Source organism: Anser anser (assembly GCF_964211835.1).
Source record: "Anser anser genome assembly, chromosome: 1".
Classification (NCBI taxonomy): domain Eukaryota; kingdom Metazoa; phylum Chordata; class Aves; order Anseriformes; family Anatidae; genus Anser; species Anser anser.
The window spans coordinates 87,018,336-87,042,850 of NC_139720.1; the positions used below are offsets into that span (position 1 = coordinate 87,018,336).

The 24,515-nt window shown below is 46.7% G+C and overlaps 2 protein-coding genes across 8 annotated transcripts in view; one reads left to right on the plus strand and one right to left on the minus strand.

Annotated features, from left to right (window-relative positions):
- GJA8 (gap junction protein alpha 8) overlaps positions 1–18,915 on the minus strand; it is a 60,978-nt gene extending 42,063 nt beyond the window's left edge. The window contains exons 1-9 of one of the 2 annotated variants that reach the window (XM_083806178.1): positions 17,567–18,915; positions 12,310–12,496; positions 12,009–12,206; positions 10,306–10,448; positions 9,426–9,487; positions 7,868–7,983; positions 7,001–7,072; positions 4,286–4,398; positions 3,969–4,016 (exon numbers count right to left, since the gene is read on the minus strand). The gene's annotated coding sequence lies outside the window, so the exon portion shown is untranslated. Of the gene's footprint in view, positions 1–3,968; positions 4,017–4,285; positions 4,404–7,000; positions 7,073–7,867; positions 7,984–9,425; positions 9,488–10,305; positions 10,449–12,008; positions 12,207–12,309; positions 12,497–17,566 lie in introns of those variants that run through there. The other variant, XM_083806177.1, reaches the window with a different exon arrangement.
- On the plus strand, positions 1,846–22,791 carry GJA5 (gap junction protein alpha 5). Of its 6 annotated transcripts, XM_083806236.1 has the most exons (4): positions 9,497–9,873; positions 10,890–10,951; positions 12,066–12,162; positions 19,863–22,791. In XM_083806236.1, the coding sequence occupies exon 4, from the start codon at positions 19,916–19,918 to the stop codon at positions 21,023–21,025; it is 1,110 nt and encodes a 369-aa protein (XP_083662362.1). In that variant the 5' UTR covers positions 9,497–9,873; positions 10,890–10,951; positions 12,066–12,162; positions 19,863–19,915; the 3' UTR covers positions 21,026–22,791. The 6 variants fall into 6 exon arrangements, with proteins under 6 accessions (XP_083662364.1, XP_083662360.1, XP_083662362.1 ...); XM_083806238.1 differs by lacking the exons at positions 9,497–9,873; positions 10,890–10,951 and adding an exon at positions 1,846–3,800; XM_083806237.1 differs by lacking the exon at positions 10,890–10,951 and having other exon boundaries at positions 12,056–12,162.
- The last annotated feature ends 1,724 nt before the right edge of the window (positions 22,792–24,515 follow it).

The following is a 24,515-nucleotide window of genomic DNA, read 5'->3' on the forward strand; positions in this document are numbered from 1 at the left end:
TACTTCAATGCCCAGAGAATCCCCCAACCCCAAGCCAATCCTCATAGCTTTAAATGTGGGCGCTGCCCATGGCCATCTGCAGAGCCCCGCAGTGTTTCAGCGTGGCTCTGAGCGGCCATGGAGAAGAAGCAGTGGCCGTCACTTCCTTGTCTTTGTGGCTTGTAGGTGACTAACATGCACACCTGCTTCCTTTGCAGGCTGTCACCTCTCCTGGGCAGCGGGGGCTGTTACAGAACGTCAAGCAGACGGCATTTTACCAGGAAATGCAGGTGTCCAGCAACACAATTAAGGAGATTTGAATTGACCAAATCCTTCGCCCTTCCAGAAAACAAAACTGAATACACACCTCTTCCAAGCTTTCCTCTAAAAAATATTCAGGACACCAGGCTGACAAGTATAGGTACTTAATGCATCCAAGTGTGTCTATTTGCCATCATGCAGGCACACTGAAGGTGCAGCATGATCACCAGGACTGCCTGCTTCCCTTGGGTTGACCTCATGTCAACACTTTGGAAAGAGAAACCCCTTGTAAGGCAACTTTCCTGCACGCTCTGCACCACTGGGAGTTGGGCTAGTTTGTGAGCTCTTGCCAATAGAAGAAATATAATTTTATTCCGTGTGTGTATATGTGTGTGTGTGTGCATGTAGCACATGGATATTTGGTCTTCTAATATAAATGTAGCTTTCTGTTCTGCTTGGGCCAGCAGTGTCCTCCTGCCCTCTCCATTTGCTGTAATTCTCGTTGTTCACAGAAGGCTTCAGAATCCAGCCAACACATATCACAGAACTGGTGAGGAGAACCATTACTCATAAATTTGTGCAATTGATTAAGTCCCTAATTGTACCCAGGCGGTCATGTCTTGAAATGCTTTCAGACCATCAAAAAGAGAACAAGCTGCTTGGGAACAGTAAGCACCATCTGAGACTTCTTCCATAACTCAGACTGTTTACTTTTCATCTTCACTCACCACTTCCAAGCACATCTTTTTTTCCTCATATTCTTTTACTGTTTCTTCTTTTGAAACTCACTTCCAGGGAAAGTTCTAAGGATATCTTGGCCTTCAGGGCAGATTCAAGTCCTGATTTCTCTGTACCCCAGCAGAGAACGTATGGAGCAGACCGAGGTCCTTCTACCCCACAACAAACCTAGTTCTCTTTATGATGAGAGGTGTGCCCGTGATTCTTTCTACGCTGGCAGTGTTACGTAGGCAGCCTCTTAATAAGCTCAAGCTTTACAGCTGGGACATCTCACAGCAGCACAGCTATCTAACCCCAGCATGGAAGAGCACACCTCAGGAACTGTGTGCTGGTACTGGCACCACATGGCAGCATGTGGCAACCTACCAGGGTAAGATGTTCCTCAGCATCCATGCATCTGTCTGGTTGGCAACCTTTGCCATCCCAGAAGCTTCTGGGAAACCATATGACTCCTGGTAGGAAAAACAGGAGCTTCAACAATCTACAACATTTTCCATTCTATGATGCTTTTATGGAGAGGGACCTTTACCCACGTGAATGGCCCCAAGCTGTGACTATATCAAATTACTTACATGACCAAGTCTTTGCAGGATCCCAGCCTCAGGGATTACTGGGAGTTCAACAGTGGTGAGTGAGTGACAAAAAGGCTCTCACAGAATACATTTGGGGTTCCTACTTATTAGAACAAAGTGTGAATTAAATGATACCGGTGTAGGTGACACAGATTCCAATAAGTGCAAAGAAAATATTTCCCATTGCCAGAACACCATCTCGTGATTCACATGTAGTATCCCTTACAGCAGAGGCAATTGAGAAGTATATTGACTAGCTGCTGTCTGCCTCAGAATTCCCCTAGCAAAGCTGGCCTGGTTAGCAGTGCAGGGTGGTCGACTTCCAGGCTATCAAGTCTCACTGAAATCAATGCAATTCAAGAACGTACTTAAAATAAAGTAAACACCTACAGACTGTAGTGAACTAAGATACTGCACCGTTCTCTGAGGTTTCTTGGTTGATTTGTTTACCAAGGAAGTATCTCAGAGGGACAGAAACTAGCAAAATATTCTAAAAGCTGTAGGAATACCCTACAAGCAAGGTAAACGTAAATGTAATGTAAATGAGAGGTGGTTGCATTTACAGTAAAACTACAAAGTTTAAGACCCAATTTCCTAGGTCTTTCCAGAGATCATGCACTCCCTTTGACCCTCATATAAGCATCTAACCTGGCTAAATTAAAAGGAAAACATAAGCCAAGATCTTCTACCACTTGCCAATGCAAGATGTGCTATTGCCCTAGGCCTCAGAGATCACTGTCGTTATGCATTCCTGCTTTTAACTAAGCTAATCAGGAGAAGAAGGAAGAGAATCTTTGAGGTGGGCTCCTCTTCCTTTCATCTGGAAAGTGGTTACTGAGTTGTTCAAAGCTTTTGTGCATAGCTCTGTGCACTCTGTACCTCTCAGCGTGTGAGTTTCTAGAGACTCCTACTGCACTATTGAAAGGAAAGGTGAGTTCTTCCTATACGTTCCCTGGAAGCAGGCTAAAAACACAATTAGCAGAAAACCCTCCAAAAAATAGCGGATGATTTTTCATTAAGCAGAGTTTGTAAATGCTTCTCAGTTACTTGTTCTATTCTCTTCTCCTTTCTTTGCAAATGATGGAACGCCTTAGAAAGGGTCAGACAGTGTGGACATTTTTGGCTTGAGAGTCTAATAGTGTGGTTGTCCATTCTTCTCCATAGCCGCATGCCAGCATGTGTTCAGTGACTTAATGGCACTGCTACTTTGGGGCAGCTAAACAGAGCAGCAGACTGCAGCTGCTTCTGAAGATATAAATATTTTTACAGTTGGGGGGCTCAAGTAGCCCCACAGGATCAAGGACACCTGGGTTCTATTCCTGGCTCTTCTACAGACCTGCTGTATTGTTTCGCTCCTTTCAGAAGCTCTAAATGAAGACCTTTTCCTGCCATATCTGTAATTTTAGGCGTGAGATTTCAATTTGAAAATCTGGACCACAATGAGGGGTTTGGGGTGTTGGGGTAGGACTGTGAATGCAGGACATTCACCTGATAACAAAATCCCACCAAAGCCATTCCACTGGTGAACACCATGAATGGTTCACAGGCCAACCTTACTTGCACCATTTACCAGTTAGCCATCTGCTCCCTTCAGATATTATTTTATGGCTTTCCTTTGTTTTTCACCGAGGCCTAAACAGGAATGAAATTGTGAGTCTTGTCGCTAGCCCTTTTAAATAAATAGCTCTGCCATCGCTCTAATAAGTTTGACAAGTTGGTCCCAGGCCCTGGACAGGAAGCTAATAAACTTTAAGTTGCTTTTCTATTGTTTTCCTAAAACAATTTGACTTCCTTTCTGATAGCCTCAAATTCCTCCATTAAAAATAGAGTAGCTGGGAGCCAGAGGAAGAGCTGAACGTGAGCCAAGTTGTGCTTACAATGCCGCCTGCGTAAGATCACATTTTTATCCTGATCCACGAAGACTCTTTAAAAGAATAGCAGGCAGACAGCTGCCAGTGCATGTCAGGAACAGCTCAGAAGCCAGTCTCCCCCAGCATCGGTCCTTCAGGCTTGAGGGAATCTCCAGCCAGTGAGCCAGTTTCAGACCACAGCAGGAGGCTGAGTCCCAGGGAGCTGACTGGGGTTTGTTTCCCCTATCCATAGTGTCCTCCCTCAGACACGGATCTCTTCTGGGAGCCGAACAGTGACAGAGAGGTGGGCTCCAGCAAGACCAAGGGGCTGTGCTAAAGCTAACCCTTTGGTCAGCTTCACCTGCTCCTATCTCTACCTGTACTGGCTCTGCAAAAAGAGGTAAAGGTCTATTCTTTCTTTTCTTTTCACTTTGTGAAATATCTATAGGTGTATATGCATACACATGTATTTGTGTGAAGCAGTAATTGATCTAGCTGGAAATCTACAGGACAAGGTGAATGTCTGGTGGCTAGGTAGATGAGGATTCCTTGCTTAAAAATGACTTACTAATCATTTGGACAAATCCTTTGGCTCTCCATGGTTTTGTTCCTCCACCTGTAAATCAAGGAGAGTGTTTATGAGAGGTGTAATTACATTATTATTTGCAAAGCACTTCTCCGCTACTCGGAGATGTTTTAGAGTTGGGAGGTGGAAGCAGCAGCTGTGAGAGTACAGTGTTTTATTTCCAGTAACATAAAGTTGACAACTAAGCTCTAGTGGTCATTTTAGATGGTCATTTCTCCTCACTAAGATGAAAGCCTCTTACAGATTTTCTTGCTGAAAACTTTATTGGCATATGAGACTGACACAGTGATATTTCACACCTTGTTGTTTCTTTTTTCTTCTTTTCTCATTCTTTGCTGGTTTGGTACTCTGGTCTGTATGGTGTTTTCACACTGATGGGCAGCTGAACTCCACCACACTGCTCTCTCACTCTCTGTCCTCGAAGAGGGGAAGAAAACACAATGAAAAAGTGCTTAAGGGTTGAGATAAGGACAGGGATATTGCTTACCAATTACTGTTATGGGCAAAACCTTTTCAGCATAGGAAGATAAATATAATTTATTGCCTATTGCTAACAGACCCAAGGAATGAGAAACTGAAAGCTAACTAAAAACACCTTCCCCCCATTCACCCTCTTTCACCTCCTCACCCCCGGATGGTGCAGGGGAACGGGGAATGGGGGCTGCAGTCAGTCCCTGATGCTTTGTCTCTGCTGCTCCTTCATGGTCCCACTCTGCCCCTGCTCCATGTGGGGCCTTCCCACGGGATGCCGTCCTTCCCCAGCTGAGCCTGTGGGGGCTGCCCACAGGCAGCAGCTCTTCCAGAACTGCTCCAACATAGCTCCGTACCACCACGGGGTCCATCCCCCAGGAGCAAACTGCTCCAGCACAGGTCCCCCACGGGCAGCAGCTCCCCCCAGACCCCCTGCTCCTGCGTGGGCTCCTCTCCACGGGCTGCAGCTCCGGCCCGGGGCCTGCTCCTGCGGGGGCTCTCCATGGGCCGCAGCCTCCTCCAGGCCACATCCACCTGCTCCACCGGGGGCTCCTCCACGGGCTGCAGCGTGGAGATCTGCTCCGTGTGGGACCCATGGGCTGCAGGGGGACAGCCTGCTCCACCAGGGGCCTCTCCACAGGCCGCAGGGGAACTGCTGCTCCCTGCCTGGAGCACCTCCTGCCCTCCTGCTGCACTGACCTGGGGGTCTGCAGGGCTGCTTCTCTCACATGTTCTCACTCCTCTCCCCCAGCTGCTGTGTCTCAGCAGTATTTCTCTTCCTTAACTCTGCTTTCCTAGAGATCCAACCAGCATCGCTCACTGGCTCAGCTCTGGCCACCAGCGGGTTCCTTTTGGAGTCAGCTGGAGCTGGCTCTGGTCTGACATGGGGCAGCTGCTGGGCTCTGCTCGCAGAGGCCACCCCTGCAGCCCCCCACTACTAAAGCCTTGCCATGTGAACCAAATACTGGTTGGAAAGAAACTGAGGCAAAAATGTCCATGAATAATGGAATCAATTGGGGATTTTTTTATTTTTATTCTTTTACTAAAGAAGGAATTGTGACTATAAAACTATTCCCCCTCATTCAGGGACCTATCATCACATGCTACTCCTGTTCCCTTGGGCCCAGTCTGTCCTTGGGAATTTGCTTCCTGCTGGAGGATGCCTTCAAGCTGTCTCCAGAGGTTTAAGCTACAGCAGAGAACCTCTATCTCCCTCCTTCTCTTTCAATCATATCCATGCCAGGGGATTTTGGATAAAACGTTTCACAAGGGAAGTCCGCTGTATCAGCAGGAAAGCACAAGTTATTTACCCTTCAGACAATCTCTTGAAGTTCTCAGATCTCAGGAGAACATTTACCGACATTTGAAACACCCTTACAGCAAAGCCAGATGCTGCAAGAACATCTGCTTTATGTGAAGAAGCACATTCATATGTGAGCTCTCATCTATACTGCTGCATGTTTGCAGATCTTCTCCATGCATTGTGTTGGCTTGCCCATTTTATTTGTTTAAATCCCTGACACAGAAGGAATACTCCATTAAATAACCACGGGATCAATGCTGAAAAGCTCATCACACTGAAACTCTTTTCAGGATTTACCTGGCTTCTGCGTGAAAGGGAGCAGCTCTGATAAGGCAATAAGGGAAGTACAGGAAACAGAATGAAAAAGGGACCTCTTGGCTTATCAGGTTCAATCCTTTTGAATAACAGGCGAGTACAAAACAAATGGCCTTTTCTAAACTTACTAAGCTCTACCCTAAATCTCATTAGGTTTCCACCCTCACTTCTGTTACTAGAATGCTGTTCCAGCACCTCCTTCCCTGCTCTGTTGCTTAGAAACCTTCTGGTTTCCAACCTAAATTCATTCATGGCCAATTTATATCTATTTATTCTTATGCCACATTGTCCTTTAGCTTATGTAGCTCTTCTCTCTCCCTAGCACTTACTTGCCCAACCCCCAATTCCAAAAAGTATTTATAGGCAGCAAATCTCTCCTCTCTTAACCTTTGCTCTGCCAGACTAAGTAACTAAGCTGCCTTACAGTATTCACCCTGCGGGCACATCACACGATGTTTTAGTTACTCCGAGTAGCTGCAGTAGCACGAAGTTCAGTGCGAAATAATTAATGCAGAGAAGGTCGTCCTGGTACCTCATCTATTTTCAAATCAGTTCAGATATCTGTTTGCAGTCACTTCTGTGACTGATAAGTAAACATACTCTTGGCCGAGAGACTTTCCATTCCTCTAATCACCCTGTTGACTTTCTTTGCACCTGTTCCAGGCTCAATGTCTTGAACATGGGTGAGCAGCACTGCACACAGTATTCCTGGGGGTCCTTGCATCCTCTTGGATGACATTAATCTTACTCGCTACAACTGGAAATACTGCTCTGGCCTGGAAGCTCACTTGCCATTTTCACCCCCATCACATCATTGGAAGCCTTCATGCAGGACTTTCCCCTTCTCTGTCATGCCAACTAGGAACTTCCAAGTGCTTGGAGAGATTGCTAGTGTCTGACTTCGCACTTTCCCGTTTAAGCTCACCTTTATCACTCCAGCTGTGGAGAGCCTTCAGTTCTCCTGGTGCTGGAATCAACTCTGTCCTGATGATAGGCTCTGTTCCATCAGCAGATTTCATTAGCATTTCTACTTTCAGTGTCAAGGTAATTAATGAAAATATTAAGAAAGATCAGTCCTAAGTGCAATCTTTGAGCAGCCTCACAGATAATTTTCTTTCAACCTATTAGGGAACTTGTGTTTCAATTCCATCACTCTCTTACCCACTTGAGGATTTTTCTAATAATCCCTGTCTTATTCAGCTGAGTCTTTTAAAATAATTTGCTTCTTCTGGGATCTTATGCCTCACTGAAGTCTAGGTAGATATGGTCTGCTATGTTTCTTTTACCTAGAAGGTAGGGAATTTTACCTTTCCTCAAAAGATGATGCACGCTGTCCTATTTTCCCCTTACCTCCTGTATTTCTCCTTTCCTTCAAAATCTGTTCCACAGCACCACAAACTGCTGAGATCTGCAAGCTGCACATGGCAAGCTGTCAGCTGTTCTCCTCGTCCCCACTGTCTGGGGGAGCATTCTCTTCCACTTGCTCTCCTCACTCAAGTCATAAAAGTTTTGCATAGCAGTCTCTTGGGGAGGGGAGGAAAAATCCTTCTTCCCAGCTTACCAGTGGGCAAAGCACTAGCTGTGGAGCTGGAGAAGCTGCCATGACACCTTTGTTTTCCCTAGAAGAGGCTGCAGTACGATAGAGAGGAGGAGGGAGGACACGCTGAGTGGCTGGCTAAGGCATCCATACGACATCTCTATTCACCTGTCTTTTACCTCCCAATCTGCCTTCACCCAACACCAAAAAAAAAAAAAAAAAAAAAAAAAGAGAGAGAGAGCTCAGAACAGTTACCTCATGTACGTGATGCAGAAAGTTTCTCCCTATATTCATTCAATAGAACTCCAGCATATTTGCAGTATTCAGAGATAAACTCTGTAGGAGAAAGAGTATACTACTCTGGGACAATACTGGGGTAGGAAACACAAAGGATTGATCATGGAAAATCAGATCTGATCATTGTGAGTGTACAGCAAAGTTTCAATAAGGCAGGGCAGGGATATTACATTTCAGACAGCTTACTTGCAGGGATTGCCTCTCTGTAGCACATGAAAAACACTTGACAAGCCTTAGCTAGCCTATTCCAAAGCCATCTGTGAGTTAGATCTGTACTACTAACACCTTTTCTTGGACACTTCTATATGATGAAGTTCTTGACAATTTCACTGGCATAAAATCAACAAAACTTTAAATAATAATGCTTAGCGGAAATTTCTTCAGAAAGACTAATGAAAACATTGATATTCTCCTTCCTGTGGAATTTCATCACAGGCATAAAACTGCAAGGCAAGAGAGAGAAAAACAACTCCAGAAACATTCCCATTTTCTTTGAAGACACGGGAAGCCTTTCAATAAAGTTAGAAATGAAGTGGCAAATTATTATGGGTTTCCCCATCCTAGGAGTTTTCTGAGCTGCTATGGGAATGTACTGCATGTCCTGTACTAATCATCAGTGAGGATTCAGCGGGAGGGAGATTAGCCCTCCTGAAAAGGAGCTGCACTCTTAACTTCAGAGTGAGAGTGTCCACATGGGACATGACTCCAGAGCAGCCTCTGCACAGCACTGTGTATCTTCTAAATAAAGGGGATACTAAATTAGTAGGAGAACAACGATTAGATTAGAAGAGTTGCCAGCCCTGTGTTTTAGTCTCTGGACTACTTTTGCTTCATGATCTACACTAGCTGCTGCACAGAGGCTGTACAGTTATGTTCTGGATGGGAGATAACTAGCCCAGGAAGGATTGCTGGAGGGACACCAGCCAAAGCTTGTGTGCAGCAAGCCAGTTCTCAGGGAACCACAGTTTTCTAAGCAAATCTCGCTCTCCTGACACTGGTTCTTTCAGACCAGCCTTTATCAAAGCCAGAAGGCCTCTCTGATTCACCCTCATCTCTTGGTTCAGTGTGCAGGAATCAGAGTCTCAATTTGACACATACATAAAATATAAGACCTTCAGACATGTCCAGACAACATTTTTAAGACAGGCCCAAAGGTTCATGCATCAGACTCTGTGTGTGTATGGGAAGGGGGCAGCTTGTCAAAACCCACCTTGCCTGGCAGGCAGGTTATTCTCTATTTATCCGTAAGGGGGCCTGGGACACCTTCCTGGGAAGCATCAAGTGCCCCCCGGGACAAGACTACAGCTATGCTGGGGCCCTGGTCCAAGCCAGCAAAGCAAGCCCTGCCTTACTTGGAGAGGTACAGGACCCTGCTCCACATGGATTCTGCTTTGCCTAAGCCTGAATGAGTCAGAAAAATATCCTTCATCGATGTCCTGTGTGGAAGAACCTTCCCAGAGTCTGGCTGGGATAGCTGTGGTGCAACCCTGTCTCTTTTCAATTAAGGAAGACTTACTTATACCACGGCGTGTTATCTGGGGGAGGAGGTGCAAGGAACAGCAGCAGCGGCAGCAGCAACTGGAAGGGAAAGGGAGAAGTCAGCAGTGAGTGCATCCTGTCAGTATGGGGAGGGTGGCACAGAGAGAGACTGAGCATGGAGAGGGAGGAATACGACCCGTGATCCTTAAAGGAAAAACAACAGGAAACTAGGTTTGAAAATAGAAAGATTAAGCTGGAGGGGGTGGGAGAGACAAGAAAAGTAGGTGAAGAAAGAAGAGAGGCAGTGGGGAAGACAGAAAGTGACACAGAAAAGGGGTGGAGAAAAAAGAGGGGAAGAGAGAGAGAGAACCATACTAAAGGAATAAAACCAAGCAACTGAGAAGAACGAAGAGTTCAACTCAATTACAGAAAGGAAAAGTGCTAAGGCAAGGAAAGGAGACAGAACAAAAGACTCTGGAAATCAGGTAAGTAACCATGAGAGGGAAATAACAGAACTGCAGGAGCATCAACAGGGAGATCAAGCTGTTTAGACTCAAGGGTAAAACAGCATGAGGGGAGAGATGGACTTGGTGAGGCAGGAAAAGAAGGACAGCCAAAAACAACTTAAGAATTCTACTTTTTCTTTCCATTTCTATCCAAAGCATTCCCACTAGTAATAAGGTGGGTTTGGGGCATTTTAAAAATTACACCGTTTTTGCCACAGGCGGCTACACAGAACTGACAGGGGAGCCTCCCTGCAATAAACACGGATACCAATAGATTGCCATGTACCGGATGGCAGAATAAAAGACGCACGTATCTTCAGACATTATAATGTGCAAATTGTAGTTTCTGCTAGATCCCATTTCTGCATGCTGTCAGGCTGCTCTAGGGAGAGTGGCAAAGGGAACTCTTACCTGTGAGAAGCTGCCAGGGTATAAGCGCTTTATCAAGCGTCTGTGTAAACTGCCTATATTCCAAAGCACGCAGAATAGTTTCAAAATACCTCCGTTTCTTTTCCTTGAGAGTATTGTATCCTGGCCAGTCTGTGATGTGGACCCTGGGAACATAACTCAAATGTAGCGAAGTGCCTTGCTCGTGTCCCCCAATCATATGTGCAGCACGCACCGCGGGTGGAATGCCTTTCTTCTCCATCCCGGCACGGCTCAGAGCAGCCTCAGCAAAGAGGCACACGGATCTAGAGGGACAAAAACCCGCTCCCACTCGCAGCTTCTTCTTCTTTCTGTTTGCCTTCCTAATTTTTTCCCCTATTTGCATTTGGCATAGTTACTCGATTACATTTCCATAATTTAATATCTCCAGCATTGCAACCGCACGTTTTAAAGAGTAGCCCAGCTTGAAAATACAGTGTCCAGTTGTCTGGTAATTGCTACATCTGATCCAGCATAGTTACTTTGGTAACCCCTTTGATTTCCCAAAGGGTCATTTTACTGGTCATTTGCAGTGTCTAATGAGCTTTGTGGCATTCAGATTTTAACAGCTCAGGTAAACCGAGGCAGTACCTCTGTCTCTGAAGTACTGTAAAAACCACCAGAGGATTATGTAAGTAGCATTTCTGGATAAACCTCAGGCACAAAAAGTAACAGGCTAAATGAGCCTTAATTGCTGAAGTCTTCCTTCATGCTAAAACCTTGATGAGGAGGCACATGTGAAAGGTTTTCCCTACTGCTGTCTATGTGAACCTCTCCTTAAGGCTAAAAGACTTAATGCATGTAATATATGTTTGCATGTGTGTGTGCAGATAGGAGTGGGTTAAACTGTTACTCAAAATTCTCACACAGGTGCTGTATTTGTACCAGACGCCAAACAACCCTGCATCTGTTGGTCTTTTCAAAATGTACTCTGTGAAGAAAGCAGAATGTTTCTGACTTTCTTCCCCCTTTCCTTGAGAGCAGAACACTAGTTTAGGAGAATTCCTGAGGGTTCGGGATTTAAAATACTCATCAGACTCTGGTTGCTTGGGAACTATGTTAAGTATTCCTGCTACTATAAGTATTTGGCTTTTGTTTTGCCTTTTTTTTTTTTTTTCCACTCAACACTATATATTATCACACTGTTTCAGTATTTTGGACTCTCACATGAAAAATGTAAACCTTGTCAGGAAATACAGAATTTCCTACCCTAGACTCTCTTCTCTTTTTGACCTTCAGAGAGATTTCACACATTCTGCACGTTTGTCCTTGTTTTCTGACTTATCTCAAAGCATTGAAAATAGACAAGAAGGAATGAGTAACTCAGCACTATACCATGTCATTAGGGAGCATATTTCAGAGACTGCTCCACACCTCGGGTGCTGTTGTATGAAGCACGTGAACAGAGGCTTAAAATTAGAAATAGTTCCCAGGAGGCACAAGAGAAACTTCAATCTTTGGGCTAAGAATTCATGAAGAGGAAAAGAAATCAATTTTATGCCTATTGATAAACAACACATAGATCTCTATAAGCAATACTCTAATATGCCAGCTCTTTCACGAAATAAAGAAATATTCATGTCATACAGTAAGTAATGAGCCGAGATGCATGTCCCTAAGTCTCTCCAGTGTATCATTAAAGAGGGGTCAGTGGTTTTTAATGTAAGAACTAAGGGTTTTACACTTACATTTCTGTCTTTCTTCGTTATCTTTGTCATAATGGACATGCCTTGAGAACGGCTCAGAATTTCCATATGAAGCTCTTCTCCCTTAGAAGTGGAAAAGCTGGCAGATGCCTTTGTAAGGGCACGGTGGCTCGGGAAGCTGAGCAGTCCAGCCAGGGTAAGTGTTCCAGAGCTCCAGGGTCTTACGCTGCATTTGGATGCCTGGTGGGAAAGGGAGAGAATAGCAGCATGGGAGAAAAGCTGTCTCCAATTTAAAATCACAAAAAACTGTCCAAGAGGACAGGTTTTTGTTCTTGCTACTTACTCCAATTTCCTGTGCAGAGATGGGGCAAATCACTTAAACCGTGTTTGTTCACAAATGGCCCCTCGGTGGTGCCTCTTGTCTTCTGGATGCCTGCCTCTTAGATGTGGTCTAACTGGTGGAAGTGATAAATGCTCCTGCTCCAGCGTTAACCAAGGAGAGCTCTGCTTCTAACATATGTTGCATAGTGCTAAGTACACCAAAGAAAACAGATTAGCAACATCTCCACACAGCTTCCAAAAGTAATGAACATTTTTAATCTTAATCTCTCTCTGCCTTAGTTCCCCAGCTGCAAAATTCATGTAATACCATCTCCTCACCTCTGAGTGGTAATGAAAATAAGTAAATTAATAATTGTGAAGCGATCAGATACCGTTGTGATGAAAGCCATAGGAAAACCCATGAGGAAACTAATAATTCTGTCTTTAGAACAGGACTTGAATAATGTACAGTAAATGAGGCACAGGCCACCCACTGAACAATAAGGAGAAAACAAAACATTGAATAGCTGCTGCTCAAGAAAGCCCCAGCCAGGCTGGCACGGAATAAGGCAGGCATCCTGTGCAAAGAATGAGGTGACAATGTGAGGATGTGGTTAAAGACTCATAGCTAGGAGGCACAGGCACAACGAGATTGAATTAAGATTACTTAGGAAAGTAACTCTAGCATTTGCTAGCTCCCTACTGCTTGGTTTTGAAAATTTAATATTAGTTGTTTTTAAAGGGGAAGAGGGCATATATATATGTATATGTTCGAATATATGCTGAGTATAAAAAATAATCTACTCACAAGCTATAGCCTAACTTTGCCCTGGATGAGAAATGAAATGCTTGGAAGCAAGGCTACAGCCGTGAGGCTGGGGTGTGAAGAGAATCCTAAGGATCTTCGGGCAGAAACAAGAAAGGAGATTTGACGAGGTATAAGTGGGAAGTAAATAGTTGCTGAAAATTTCCCCTTTCTAAAGCTGAAAGTGTTAGCAACCTGGGTGCTGTAGAGAGTTAAATGGCCAAAATAGACCAAAAGCTGACCCTCCAGAGAAGGGTCAGTGGGGAGCTTGACTGTGGGAGAGCAACAGGGAACGGATAGGCAGGGAGACATTGAGGGAGAAGGGGGAATAAAGGATAGTGTAAGTCTGAATTTGAGCCCTTTCCTTCTCCTGTTACCTCTCCAATCTGTTTTATCCTGACACTGTTCTGAGCTGCATTTCATGCAGTCTGTGAATCAGCCTAAAATCACAAGAATAGGTATTTTACCACTGCATCAGGCCCAATGTGATGCCCACCATCACCTCCATGTCTCCTTACACCAGCCTCCCCCACTGTCTACGCAGTGCTTAATAACAATTTCTGTCAGCAGAGTTCAGGAACTGCTTTACTATGGCAGTCCCTAAATTTCTCGACATGTTTCTATCTTCCGGAGCTCCCTCTGCCCTGCTTTGCTGTCCTCTCTCCTGTATACAGCACTGCCCAATTTAGTACCAGCTGCAGATGCATCTAGGCTAGCTTCTCCCTACAGAGATAAATATACTGTCAAGAGCACCAAGCCCAGTCATCCTGAACTGGATGTTCTTCAACCTGTTAGTTAAGGAATAGGCTGGATAATATCCATTAGCCTGTTTGTAGCATTTACATCAGAGAGAGAACTGATTTCTTTTTCTAGCAAAAAGCATATGTGAGCCTTTGTTTAGCTTATCCCAAGACCAGTTTTATTGCATTTGTTTGGCTAAGGGCTGATGTTTGCAATGCACAGAGAGAATCCCAAGAGAATTAGAGGGTGCTCTCCGCATGCTAAGTATAAGCCTGGATACCACTACCACGTAACTATTTGAAGCAGGCTTTTCAAACACAGAGGGACAAATTCATTCCTCAGCTTGATTCAGATGTGTTTGAGGTCTTTTCTGTTCTGGGTCTTCTGCATCCACATCAGACAGAGCTTGGCCCTAATGTCTGGATATGTAAGAACATAAGAGCACAATTTGACCCTATCCAAGGGAAAGAATAAATAATAAAATAAAAAAAAATTAGCCATCCTGTATAGACAAGCAGTAACAATTCAGCACAATGGAAGTCTGCAGCTTCTAGCATCACTTCAGATGAAAATATTCTACATAATACTGTCATCTGTGTGTGTAACACATCCCTGATGTACTCACTTGGAGGTGTTGAGTGAGCTCCCTCTGTCTGTGTCTCTGTGTGCGTCAGGGTGTGTGTGTGTTCAGGAGGTGACAGGTCATTCAGCTCCCTTATCTTCTCCCCCACTCTCGTTTTTTGTGAACTCTGAGATTTTCCACAGTTGGAGAGGGGGAAAGCACACCTCATCAAGGAATAACAAGCTGTCTGCAACTACAAGCAGGGCCAGTGGTCTGGATTCCAGCATGACACTTCCAGAAATTGCAGTGAACTCAGGAGGAGCAGGGAGATGAGAAACATTGGACGTCTGTCTTCTAGGACAGGAGCTGTTAACAAAGAGCTCTGCTATGAGATTTGAGCACAGGAGTCAAAGTCAATCTCCTTGCAGCTTACAGGACTTTGAACTCAAGGAACTAGCAGAAAGGAATATGGACCTATTTAGTGCAGAACCATGCACAGATCAGAGTTACAAATTTGGCTAAAGAACTGGCCTATTTCAGGCAGAAACTTATCATAAGCACATATATGTGCATATGAAGCCAGAGGGATGGTGTTTGGATGGCAATGCCTGACGTGTCACTGCTCATCTGTTGTACGTACACATGAAAGAGCCAACGCCAGTTAATAGTGAACAAAAAGATACATCCTGAGGTGGGCTTTAGCATTGATTTATGTCCCAAAGCTCTGAAAAGCCAACCTGAAAAATGACAGCAGCTGTATTGTGTGGGATGCTGAGAGAGTGGATTACTGCTACCAGGGGGCTGGAGACACCTTAGTAACAGCGTTACCTACCCTCCAGTGCAGAGCTGGAAGTGTCTGCAGGTGTGACCGGCCAATTTTCCAAGGCTGGGACCACTCAGCTCAGGCTGCAGCCTGCCAGTTGTTAATGCAGGGGAAAAGATCTTTGCTTGCATGCCTCTGCAGCAGCTATCTGTTGTGCCACGCACTTGCCTGGGCCTGGTAGGAGGTGACACAGCTGGAGGAAGGCAGGCCACAAGCAACTCCTAGGCATTGACCTTGCCACAGCTGACCTGGATGCTCCACTGAACAGGGCTGACACTTCCCAGTGCTTAGAGGAGATGGCTGCCTCCTCATTCAGTAGCTCGAAATGGGGGATCTGCTGCACGGCCTTGGGCAAAAATAGAGTGACTTCGTATTCATGACTCTCCCTTCTCTGGGAACCTCCCTTCCCTTACACAAACGCACCCTGCTGAGAGAGCCTCTCTGAGCCTGCCTGGGACCTGCCAAGGGGAAGAGGTGAGCTGAGAGAGGGAGAGCAGAAACAGTATTATAGTCAGGCTCTCCACTTTATTTTAGAAACATCCTGCAGAGATGTCGACCTCCTGTCACCTTCCTTGTGGGAAAAGTTAGTGTGAAGTGTGGAGCTCAGCTATTTATATCACTGCTGATAGTCTCGCCTGTCTGCTAAAGAGGGGAAAACCAGTGAATTCCTAGCAACTCCTGGGGAAACAGACTCTCATCAAGAAAAAAACCGTGCAGGAACAACCTTCTTGCCTCTTTGGTGTGAGTTTCTTAGCAGTTCCCCACAGCTGTAGCAAGTCTGCCCAACACAGCCCCCCTGCCAGAGTGAGAAAAAGAAATGCAGAGTGCTTGCCTCTCATTCAGAGCACGTGGCATCATAAACAGGAAGGGCAAAGCTGCTCCGAGAGCTACGAACACGTCCTCTCCCACAGAAAAAGGTAGCCGAAGAAGAGGATGGTGGAGAGCAGCACTCTATTGGCAAGGCAGCCTGGTGCACTAGCAGGTGCCATCCCTGCTAGGGTATTTTTATCTCGGCATTTGGCAGTCACAAGGCCCCGAGGTGGGTGGGAGCCACGCTTGGTCTGCGGTTTTGCTGCTTGGTTTTTCCCAGCGTTAATTGCGTTCCAGGTGACGATGAAGCCGGGACAGCCACGCCGCTGGGTTTGTGCCGGGCTGCGCTGGGCTTTGTCACATACACGTTTCCTCTTGCCAAGACCTCGTGACTGCACACAGCCCCTCTGCTGCTCCAGCAGAAAGCTGCCAGCCAAGAGCACAGCAGCGCGGTGGCACGGCCCGAGACTCCGCATGAATATGCACGACGGCTGTCAAGACAGCCTGCTATCAGGTGCCGAGACCTCGGGAAGATACCCCGAGGTATTTTTCGCTGAGTCACGCCGGAGAGAGATGAGATTTGTCCAATTAAGTCCAAAGCAGGAGTATAAAAGGCCACAGATGCTCACACGCTGAGAGGCCGAAGCGTGTGGGGATAACAGTCTGGGAATGAGGAAGGGGAACTATATGGAAAATTCCCAAGAATAGTAAAGCCCCAGGGAGAAAGGCTGTGTCAGACACAGTCCTGTATAGCCAGGAAAAGCTGTCAGGAGGTGACAAAAATTCTTCTTTGCTTGCTGGCAGCACAGCACTAGATGCTTTCTTCTGTTGTTCTCGGAGGTCCTTGGGCTGGCATGGCAAGAATAGCTCTCTAATAACTAAAACCAGCTAAGCCAAAAACGCTGCACTAGGAAGGACTCCCCTTCTCTTGGTATCCAGCACCCTTTCTCCCATGTCCTCCTACCCCCTCGCAGCAGCCACAGGCTCTGTCTGGGGCTGCAGCAGGCACAGCAGGAGGCGTTCGGCTCCTTGGGCAGCCCCTCCATCAAACAGCCTGCGCGGGGAGCAGCCAGCAGGGAGGGACAGAAGGAATGGCCCTACTTCCTAGTCCAAGCCTCATGGCTGCCAACCTTGGATCATTCAGATTTACCTCCTTTGGGGAAATACTGTGGGACTGTAACTCTAACATCCAGTGTTATTTTTTTAAACTTCTGGACTCCTCTTGCACTTACACTTGCCTATTTCATGTTCTGTACACATTGATCTTACGTTTGCAAATATCTAGGTGTAGTAGCCTTCACCAGGGGAAAGCAGACCATAGTAAAACTTCAATCTACCTGCACGTGGTAGAACTGATGCAAAGAGGTGCCCAGTTTGCGAGTGCACATACGCATGGCAGAAAGGAAAACTCAGCCTTGGCACAGACAGGAAGAACTTTTTTAATTTTTACACTAACAAGCAAGGTGAATTAAGAAAAGACAGCTGTCAGCTAGCAACAGCGGGAGCAATAGGGGCACCTGCAAACAACACACACTCACCTGGAAAAATGAGGACACCCACAGTCGTTTACGCTGTCAGGGAAGGGATATTCCACGTGGTACAGTTGTGCTACACCCTAGCGACCTTGGACGCACCTGTACACTGAACTGTAGGCCGGTGGCTGCCTTGTCACCACTCTGGAAAAAATAAATAAATAAATAAATAAAAATCCTGGTTTCAGTACAGCTTTCTGTAAACCCATCACTGATTTAACTGCCTGTATTTAATTCTTGGTGCTCGCAAAACAAAGCCATATGTTAATTCCTCCCAAATGCAGTAACTGCACCAAAGCCATTTCAGCAGTCAGACCCTCAGATTTTTCAGTTTTACCAATGTAAGGAAGGAGAGAATCAGAAAGACAATTTTGTGTGTTACTGCCCCTCTGGTTCTCAGCTGGCAGCAGATGAAACAGCTTCTGCATACTCCAGCAGCCACCAGGATCTACATTAGCACGACTGCAGCACGCCTGCCAGGAAAGAGCCAAAGCCCATCCTCAGCTTGCTGGCGTGCCCCTTCTCCCTCCTCACGCAGCTTCCAACAGGCGGCAGGGCAGCAAATGACCACCTCCCCATCTCCTCACCTGGGAAATCCTCACCTGTCCTCGGGGCAGCCCTCGGCAGCAGCAGGAGTTTAAGAATGAATTCCACTTTCATTCTTTGTCCCATTCACCCACACAGATTGACACCGCGCACAGACAAGTAATGGTAAAAAAATCATCATGTGCATTGCTACAATAAATTATATCAGTTACATAACCGGAGGAGGGAGTATTGTTCCCTCAACAATCATATGGTCTCCAGCCTTTGCTCACAGGAAATGTACACAACGTCGCTGCAGTAAATTTTCAGCATTTAACAGTGTCTACTCTCCACAGGCATTTTTGCACAGTAAAAACAATTGGCTTTTAAAGAGGAGACAAGGGAAAACAAGGAAGCAGAGTTATCACTCTTGGTGCCTGCAGCTTTGGGATTTACCTTGTCTAGTGCTTTTAGTATTTCATTATGATGATTATTAAGTTTTGCATACATTTATTGAAAAGACATTTTCAAAAAGAACGACTGTGGGAGAACATTACCTCCAAGGTAATAATGCATACTTTACAGTGCCCAGCCTTTAACCCACACACAAGATAGTGCCCTGGGAAGGTCAGTATGGTGAGTATAACTGCATCAAATGATCACCCAAATACTCCCACAGAACCCCACAAAAAATGGATTAAGCCCATCATTCTCCTTTTATCCGGGGGGTTAAGTGACTTGGCCAGAAAGAGTCTGCCAGAGTCGGAAACAAAACTGAAGCGGGTTCTCCTACATCCTGAGTTTGCAGTCTTACTACCAGCCCACCTAACCTTTCCTCTCAGCAGACCACCTACCAGGAGATGCTGGTCCTTGGGAGGTATTTCAAGGGAGGCTTGTTTCCTTTGTCCATGCCATTTGGGCAGTGAATATTGTCTCAGGGCTTAAGAAAAGAGGAGGGAGCAAGATCCACCATGCAGACTTTGCAGCAGTTCCCATTTTAAGAGGTATGGCAGAGTGGCAGCAGATTAGGTTTACAGGACTGGCACAGCTCACCAAAGTCTTTACAGATCCAAAACACCTCAAACTTGTAAATAAAATGCTTGTAACTGGTGATACTGCAAAACCAAAGCAAAACCCATAGGCAAGGTGCAGGTGGGCAACAGGGAGGCTTTCTATGCCTTTCTTTCAGTGGTGACACTCAGCTCAGACACAAAGCTCAAAGCTGCAAGCACTTCACATTCCAAGTGTCAGTGCAGATATTACTCAAAGGCAGCACATGAATGTGCCAAGGCACTGCCCAGACCAAGCAGTACACCCCAGATCCCAGAGGATTGATCCATTTAAGGATTCTCCAGAGTGCAGTTTGCAAATGGATAACTACTGCTTTAAATACACAGGCCACAGAGGATGCAGTATGCAGACCACAGTGAAAGGACTTTCTGAACCAAGGAAAAATCTGGTTCACCCTCAAAATTGCAGTAGCCCATTTAACAGGTTGTAGTTTGATTATGATTAATAATAATAATAATAATGATGATTTAATAATATATAACATATATAATAATATAATATTATTTAATAATAATTATTATTATTATTATAAAAAGGGTTTGGTGAATGTGAAACAAAGTTTTCAGCAAAGCAGAACTCATTAATCTCAGGTCAAATAAAAACATTTCCTTTGACACAAGCCAAATCATTCCACTCCATGCATCCCCAGCTGGGCATTTCCTGACCTTCCTTAGAACCCCTCTCTTCTGTCTATTTTCACCCACAGAGGCTGTCTCCAGTTCTGCCTTCAAGCCTTCTCCCCCCTCCTGGTGAGCAGAAATGGGGGACTGGAGTTTCTTGGGCGAGTTCCTCGAGGAGGTCCACAAGCACTCCACAGTGGTGGGGAAAGTCTGGCTGACCGTGCTCTTCATCTTCCGGATGCTGGTACTGGGTACCGCAGCCGAGTCCTCCTGGGGGGATGAGCAGTCTGACTTCATGTGCGACACCCAGCAGCCCGGCTGTGAGAACGTCTGCTACGACAAGGCTTTCCCCATCTCCCACGTCCGTTTTTGGGTCCTCCAGATCATCTTTGTCTCCACCCCATCCCTGGTGTACATGGGCCACGCGATGCACACGGTGCGCATGGAGGAGAAGAGGAAGATGAAGGAGGCAGAAAGAGAGGCCCAGGAGATGAAGAACAGCGGTGACAATTACTACCAGCAGAAGTGCCCCGTGGCAGAGAAGGCCGAGCTGTCTTGCTGGGATGAATCGGGAGGCAAAATTATCCTCAGGGGCAGTCTGCTGAACACCTATGTCTACAGCATTTTGATTCGCACTGCCATGGAAGTGGCCTTCATTGTGGGACAGTACGTCTTGTATGGGATCTTCCTGGAGACCCTGTACATCTGCCAGCGGGCACCTTGCCCCCACCCTGTCAACTGCTACGTTTCCCGTCCCACAGAGAAGAATGTGTTCATCGTCTTCATGCTGGCTGTGGCCGTGCTGTCCCTGTTCCTCAGCCTGGCTGAGCTGTACCACTTGGGCTGGAAGAAAGCCAAAGAGAGGTGCTCCCGGGCTTACAAACCCAGCCCCAGCACAGCTCCTGGCAGACTGGAGTCCGCCCCGCAAGTGGAAAGGGCGCAGATGTACACTCCCCCGCCCGATTTTAATCAGTGCTTGGCGAGTCCCAACGGGAAGTTCATCAGCCCTTTCAGCAACAAGATGGCCTCCCAGCAGAACACCGCCAACTTCGCCACCGAGAGGGTCCACGGCCAGGAAGATGCTGCCGGTGAAGGGCCCTTCATGAAGTCCAGCTATGCGGAGAGCCCGGAGGTGGCCAACGAGTGCGCGGCGCCTGCCTTCCCCGAGAGCTACTTCAACGAGAAACGCCGCTTCAGCAAGACCAGCCGCGCCAGCAGCAAGGCGAGGTCGGATGATTTGTCTGTGTGACTTGTCGCCAGGAGGGATGAGGAGAAGGAGTGGTCTCAGCGCTTCGTAAAACTTCTGCAAAGTGGGCCGCAGACTCTTGCCACTAACCTCTCTCTCTTTTAACGCCCTCTTGCTCCTTCTCAGTGAACGTCATCATCACATTGCAGACACTTCTCACAGCTTACGGCAGGGGCAGCCACTGGACGACGCACTCCTGGAGGCTGAGAAGAAGCACCAGTCTCGAGATGTGGAGCTCTTGGCCATATTCTCACCATGGGACCCACAGGGACTGGGGAATTGCCATCCTTAGCCACAGACTGGTAGAGCACAGGCTAGCACGCTCCTGAGGCTGCCTGGCTGCCCCAAACGCAAGGCCAGCCATCCACTGCGACGCTGCATCCAGCAGACTGACTGGACCTCGATCCCCTCAGCCCCCTCGCATCTCCTTTGATGTCTGTCCAACACTCGCTACAGCACTGGGCAATTATACCGAGCTGAAGCTTCTCTCACCTGCAGGGAGCAGAAACACACCGGCGGGCTTTCTGAAAGAAAGACTCTCTCTTCTTTGTTCTCTCTCTTTTTAACCTTCCCTTTCTCTACCTGAGCCCGGATATTTTATACCAGTTTACCTATACGATAAACTCTACTTGAATTTTTTTGACACTGTGCATAGAACTGTTCCCATAGATAGATAAGGACAGCCACGGTCCCCCCACACACAGCTGCTTCGTGTCTAACTTTGGATTCCCTTCCTCATTCCTACCCCAGCACAGCAGGCTGGCCCCTGGGATATCGCTCAGATGATCGGTTGACGAAGACTAGGGAATTTTCCCAACATACTTATGTCAGCAATTTTAAGCAAGGCATCCACTAACAGAAATAGAGATTTTCCTCTGAGAACAGACGTCCACCTAGTAAAAAAGGACGAATCATCAAGCGGAAACAAAGTGATTTTTCCCCTTCTTATGCTCATCTTTCAAGCAACCTGAATGCTGCTGAAAGGGTGCTGACAGCTGCCAACTCGGGAGAAAAACATCCTCTGTTTACCTGCAGAAGAGGTACGGCCTGTGTCTTCTCCCTACTACCCTACAAAAAAAAAAAAAAAAAAAACACTTCAGCATCTTTTGCAAGGAGCAAGAGGCCCCTCCAGGTCCCGCACATCAGTGAGCTCCTGGCTGCTCTCTCAAACCCGCCAGCCACTGCAAGCCATGATATCTGTCCTCCCAGAAAATCTCTGTTCTTCCATCAGGTCATCTTCTTCACTTCTGGTGCACGTGGTGTAAGGAACCACCTATGGACCACCTCTTTCCTCCACCGCAGCCTCCCAGAGCTGCCTCTGGAGCCCAGCACTGCACAGTGAGCCTGGTGGGTGAGGTCTGCAGGCAGCTCCCACCCTAGATACATTTTCTCACTGCAGAGCTGACCTTCCTCTTTTAAAGAGGGATGCCATACAGAGCTAAACTGCTCCTTATTGTTTACCCTGCTGTTGGACTGTGTGAGTGAATGGCCTGGGACCAGCTTGTGAGGGGACCAAGCCATTCCCTCTCTTAGCAGCTGCTGAAAAAGTTTGTGAGTCCTTGCTCCCGTTACACAGCTTTGGTACAGTTCTCTGTACGTACACAAACTCAACCACACACAGAGGGGGGGAAAAAAACTTTTTTTGTTGTTTGTAAGGTGTTTTATAAACATGTATTTTATAATCCTGAAAAGACCTGTGTGCTCGCTCTCCTTAACATGAGATTTTAGTCCATTGTGCCTAGGTTTCTCCTAATAAAGTTCTAACTCCATCTCTTCTTGTTGGTGTTTTGCCTCTCGTATGGCTGAGAACAGGCCGCTACCATTGCCCCGGCTGCCCGCCAGCCTCTGCTGCTCAGAGATCACAAAAATTCCCACTGCCCAGAGTGGCAGGGATGAGGGGAGAGCTCAGCCAGGGGCATAAATAATAAACACTGGGAAATGATTGATTGACTGGCTAGCAGAAAACCCCTCCAGCTCCCTCTGCACTACCAAGGAAGAACGGGAAGAGCTGGCCGGGGAGCAGCTGCCCTGCCTTGTTGTGACAGAAACTCTCCCTGCTTCCATCCCCTAGCACACCTTTACACCCAGAGCCTGCGCCTCTCCTTCCCATACAGTCTGAACTTCATCCCTTGCTCCCACTTTCTGGCTTTCACAGGCTCCCTTCTTCTGACCTCGGGTCCCTCTGTCCACCCAGAGGAAGTGCCCTTCCTTTCTCTCTCCACACGCTCTCCCATCCCGTGGGACTCCACACACTGGGAAGCTGGAGACCAGTAATGTACTGGGCCCCAGCAGGGGCATAAAGAACCAAACCAAAATTTCACAGGGACACCAGAACAAGGACCTTTAACTGGTGGAAGCAGGAGGGACCCTTTAGGATCAGAGGAACCTTGTCTGGGGGTGGCAGGGGTCATTCAGCCCAGAAAGGAGGATGCCATGTAGGCCCCACTGCCACACAATGCAGCAAGGAGGCAGGATTAGTCCTTAGTCCTATCAGGCCTGGCAGCTTTTAACTGGCATGTGTGCAGCCTTGGGTTGTGCCTGTCCCTTAGGGCGCCACCTTGCTGGGAGAGATGTATTTAATAAGCCAGGAGCTTATTAAAGCATATTCATGGATTTCCCTTTGAAAAACCTGGCTATTAAGTGATATTGCTGCTTCACGGGGCCATTTAGGCACTAACACAGGCCTAGTTTAATAAATTATTCTCAGTTTATGACAAGCAGTGGTGCAAACTTTAAAAACTCTGCACTACAAGCACTCAGAGGGGTAACGACTCCTTGCTGGAGAGCAAGGTATGGTTAAAAAAAGTCTACACTATTTCAGCCCTCCACAATCCAAACATATTCACAGTTTGGGTTTTGGTGGTCGCTGAGGCCACAGGAGGACAACCACACCAGCCCAGCTCTACACACGCATCAAAGCAGGTAATCTCCCTCTGTCACTCCTGCCTTAATGCCTCCCCAGACCTGTCTTCTAGGTATAACAAGTGGCCAATAGTTGATGGATGATGTTTGCACTGGCTGACAGACCATAAACTTATGACTGGTGGAATCCATTGCCAAGGCCAGCCAGGCTGTCACACCACAGTAGGAGCATATTTACTTCAGCCAGTAAGCGGAGAGGCTGGCCTGTCATTTCAGACAGAGTTTGTGGTTATTGCTTTGTCCCCAATGGATGGATGGATGGTCAATCTTTTAGCTGTGACCTAAATCAACATCATATATTAAGTTCAGTCCTTGGATAGGCAGTCAGTCTTTAAATGGCATCATTACAAAGACAGTGCTCTGGGGAGAAAAAAGGAAACACCTGAGATCTTTTTATTCTGCATTTGTCCCTCTTTTCTCAAGAGCCTTACCTGCTGGGGTTAGCTCAGTCTCTCAAAACTGTTATTTTTCCAGTGAGCACTGGAATTGCCATTTAACAGAAATACTGTCCCCCCTCTTCACCTCCATGAGCACACCTCAAACCATTCCAGTATTGCCTTCTCCGACTGGT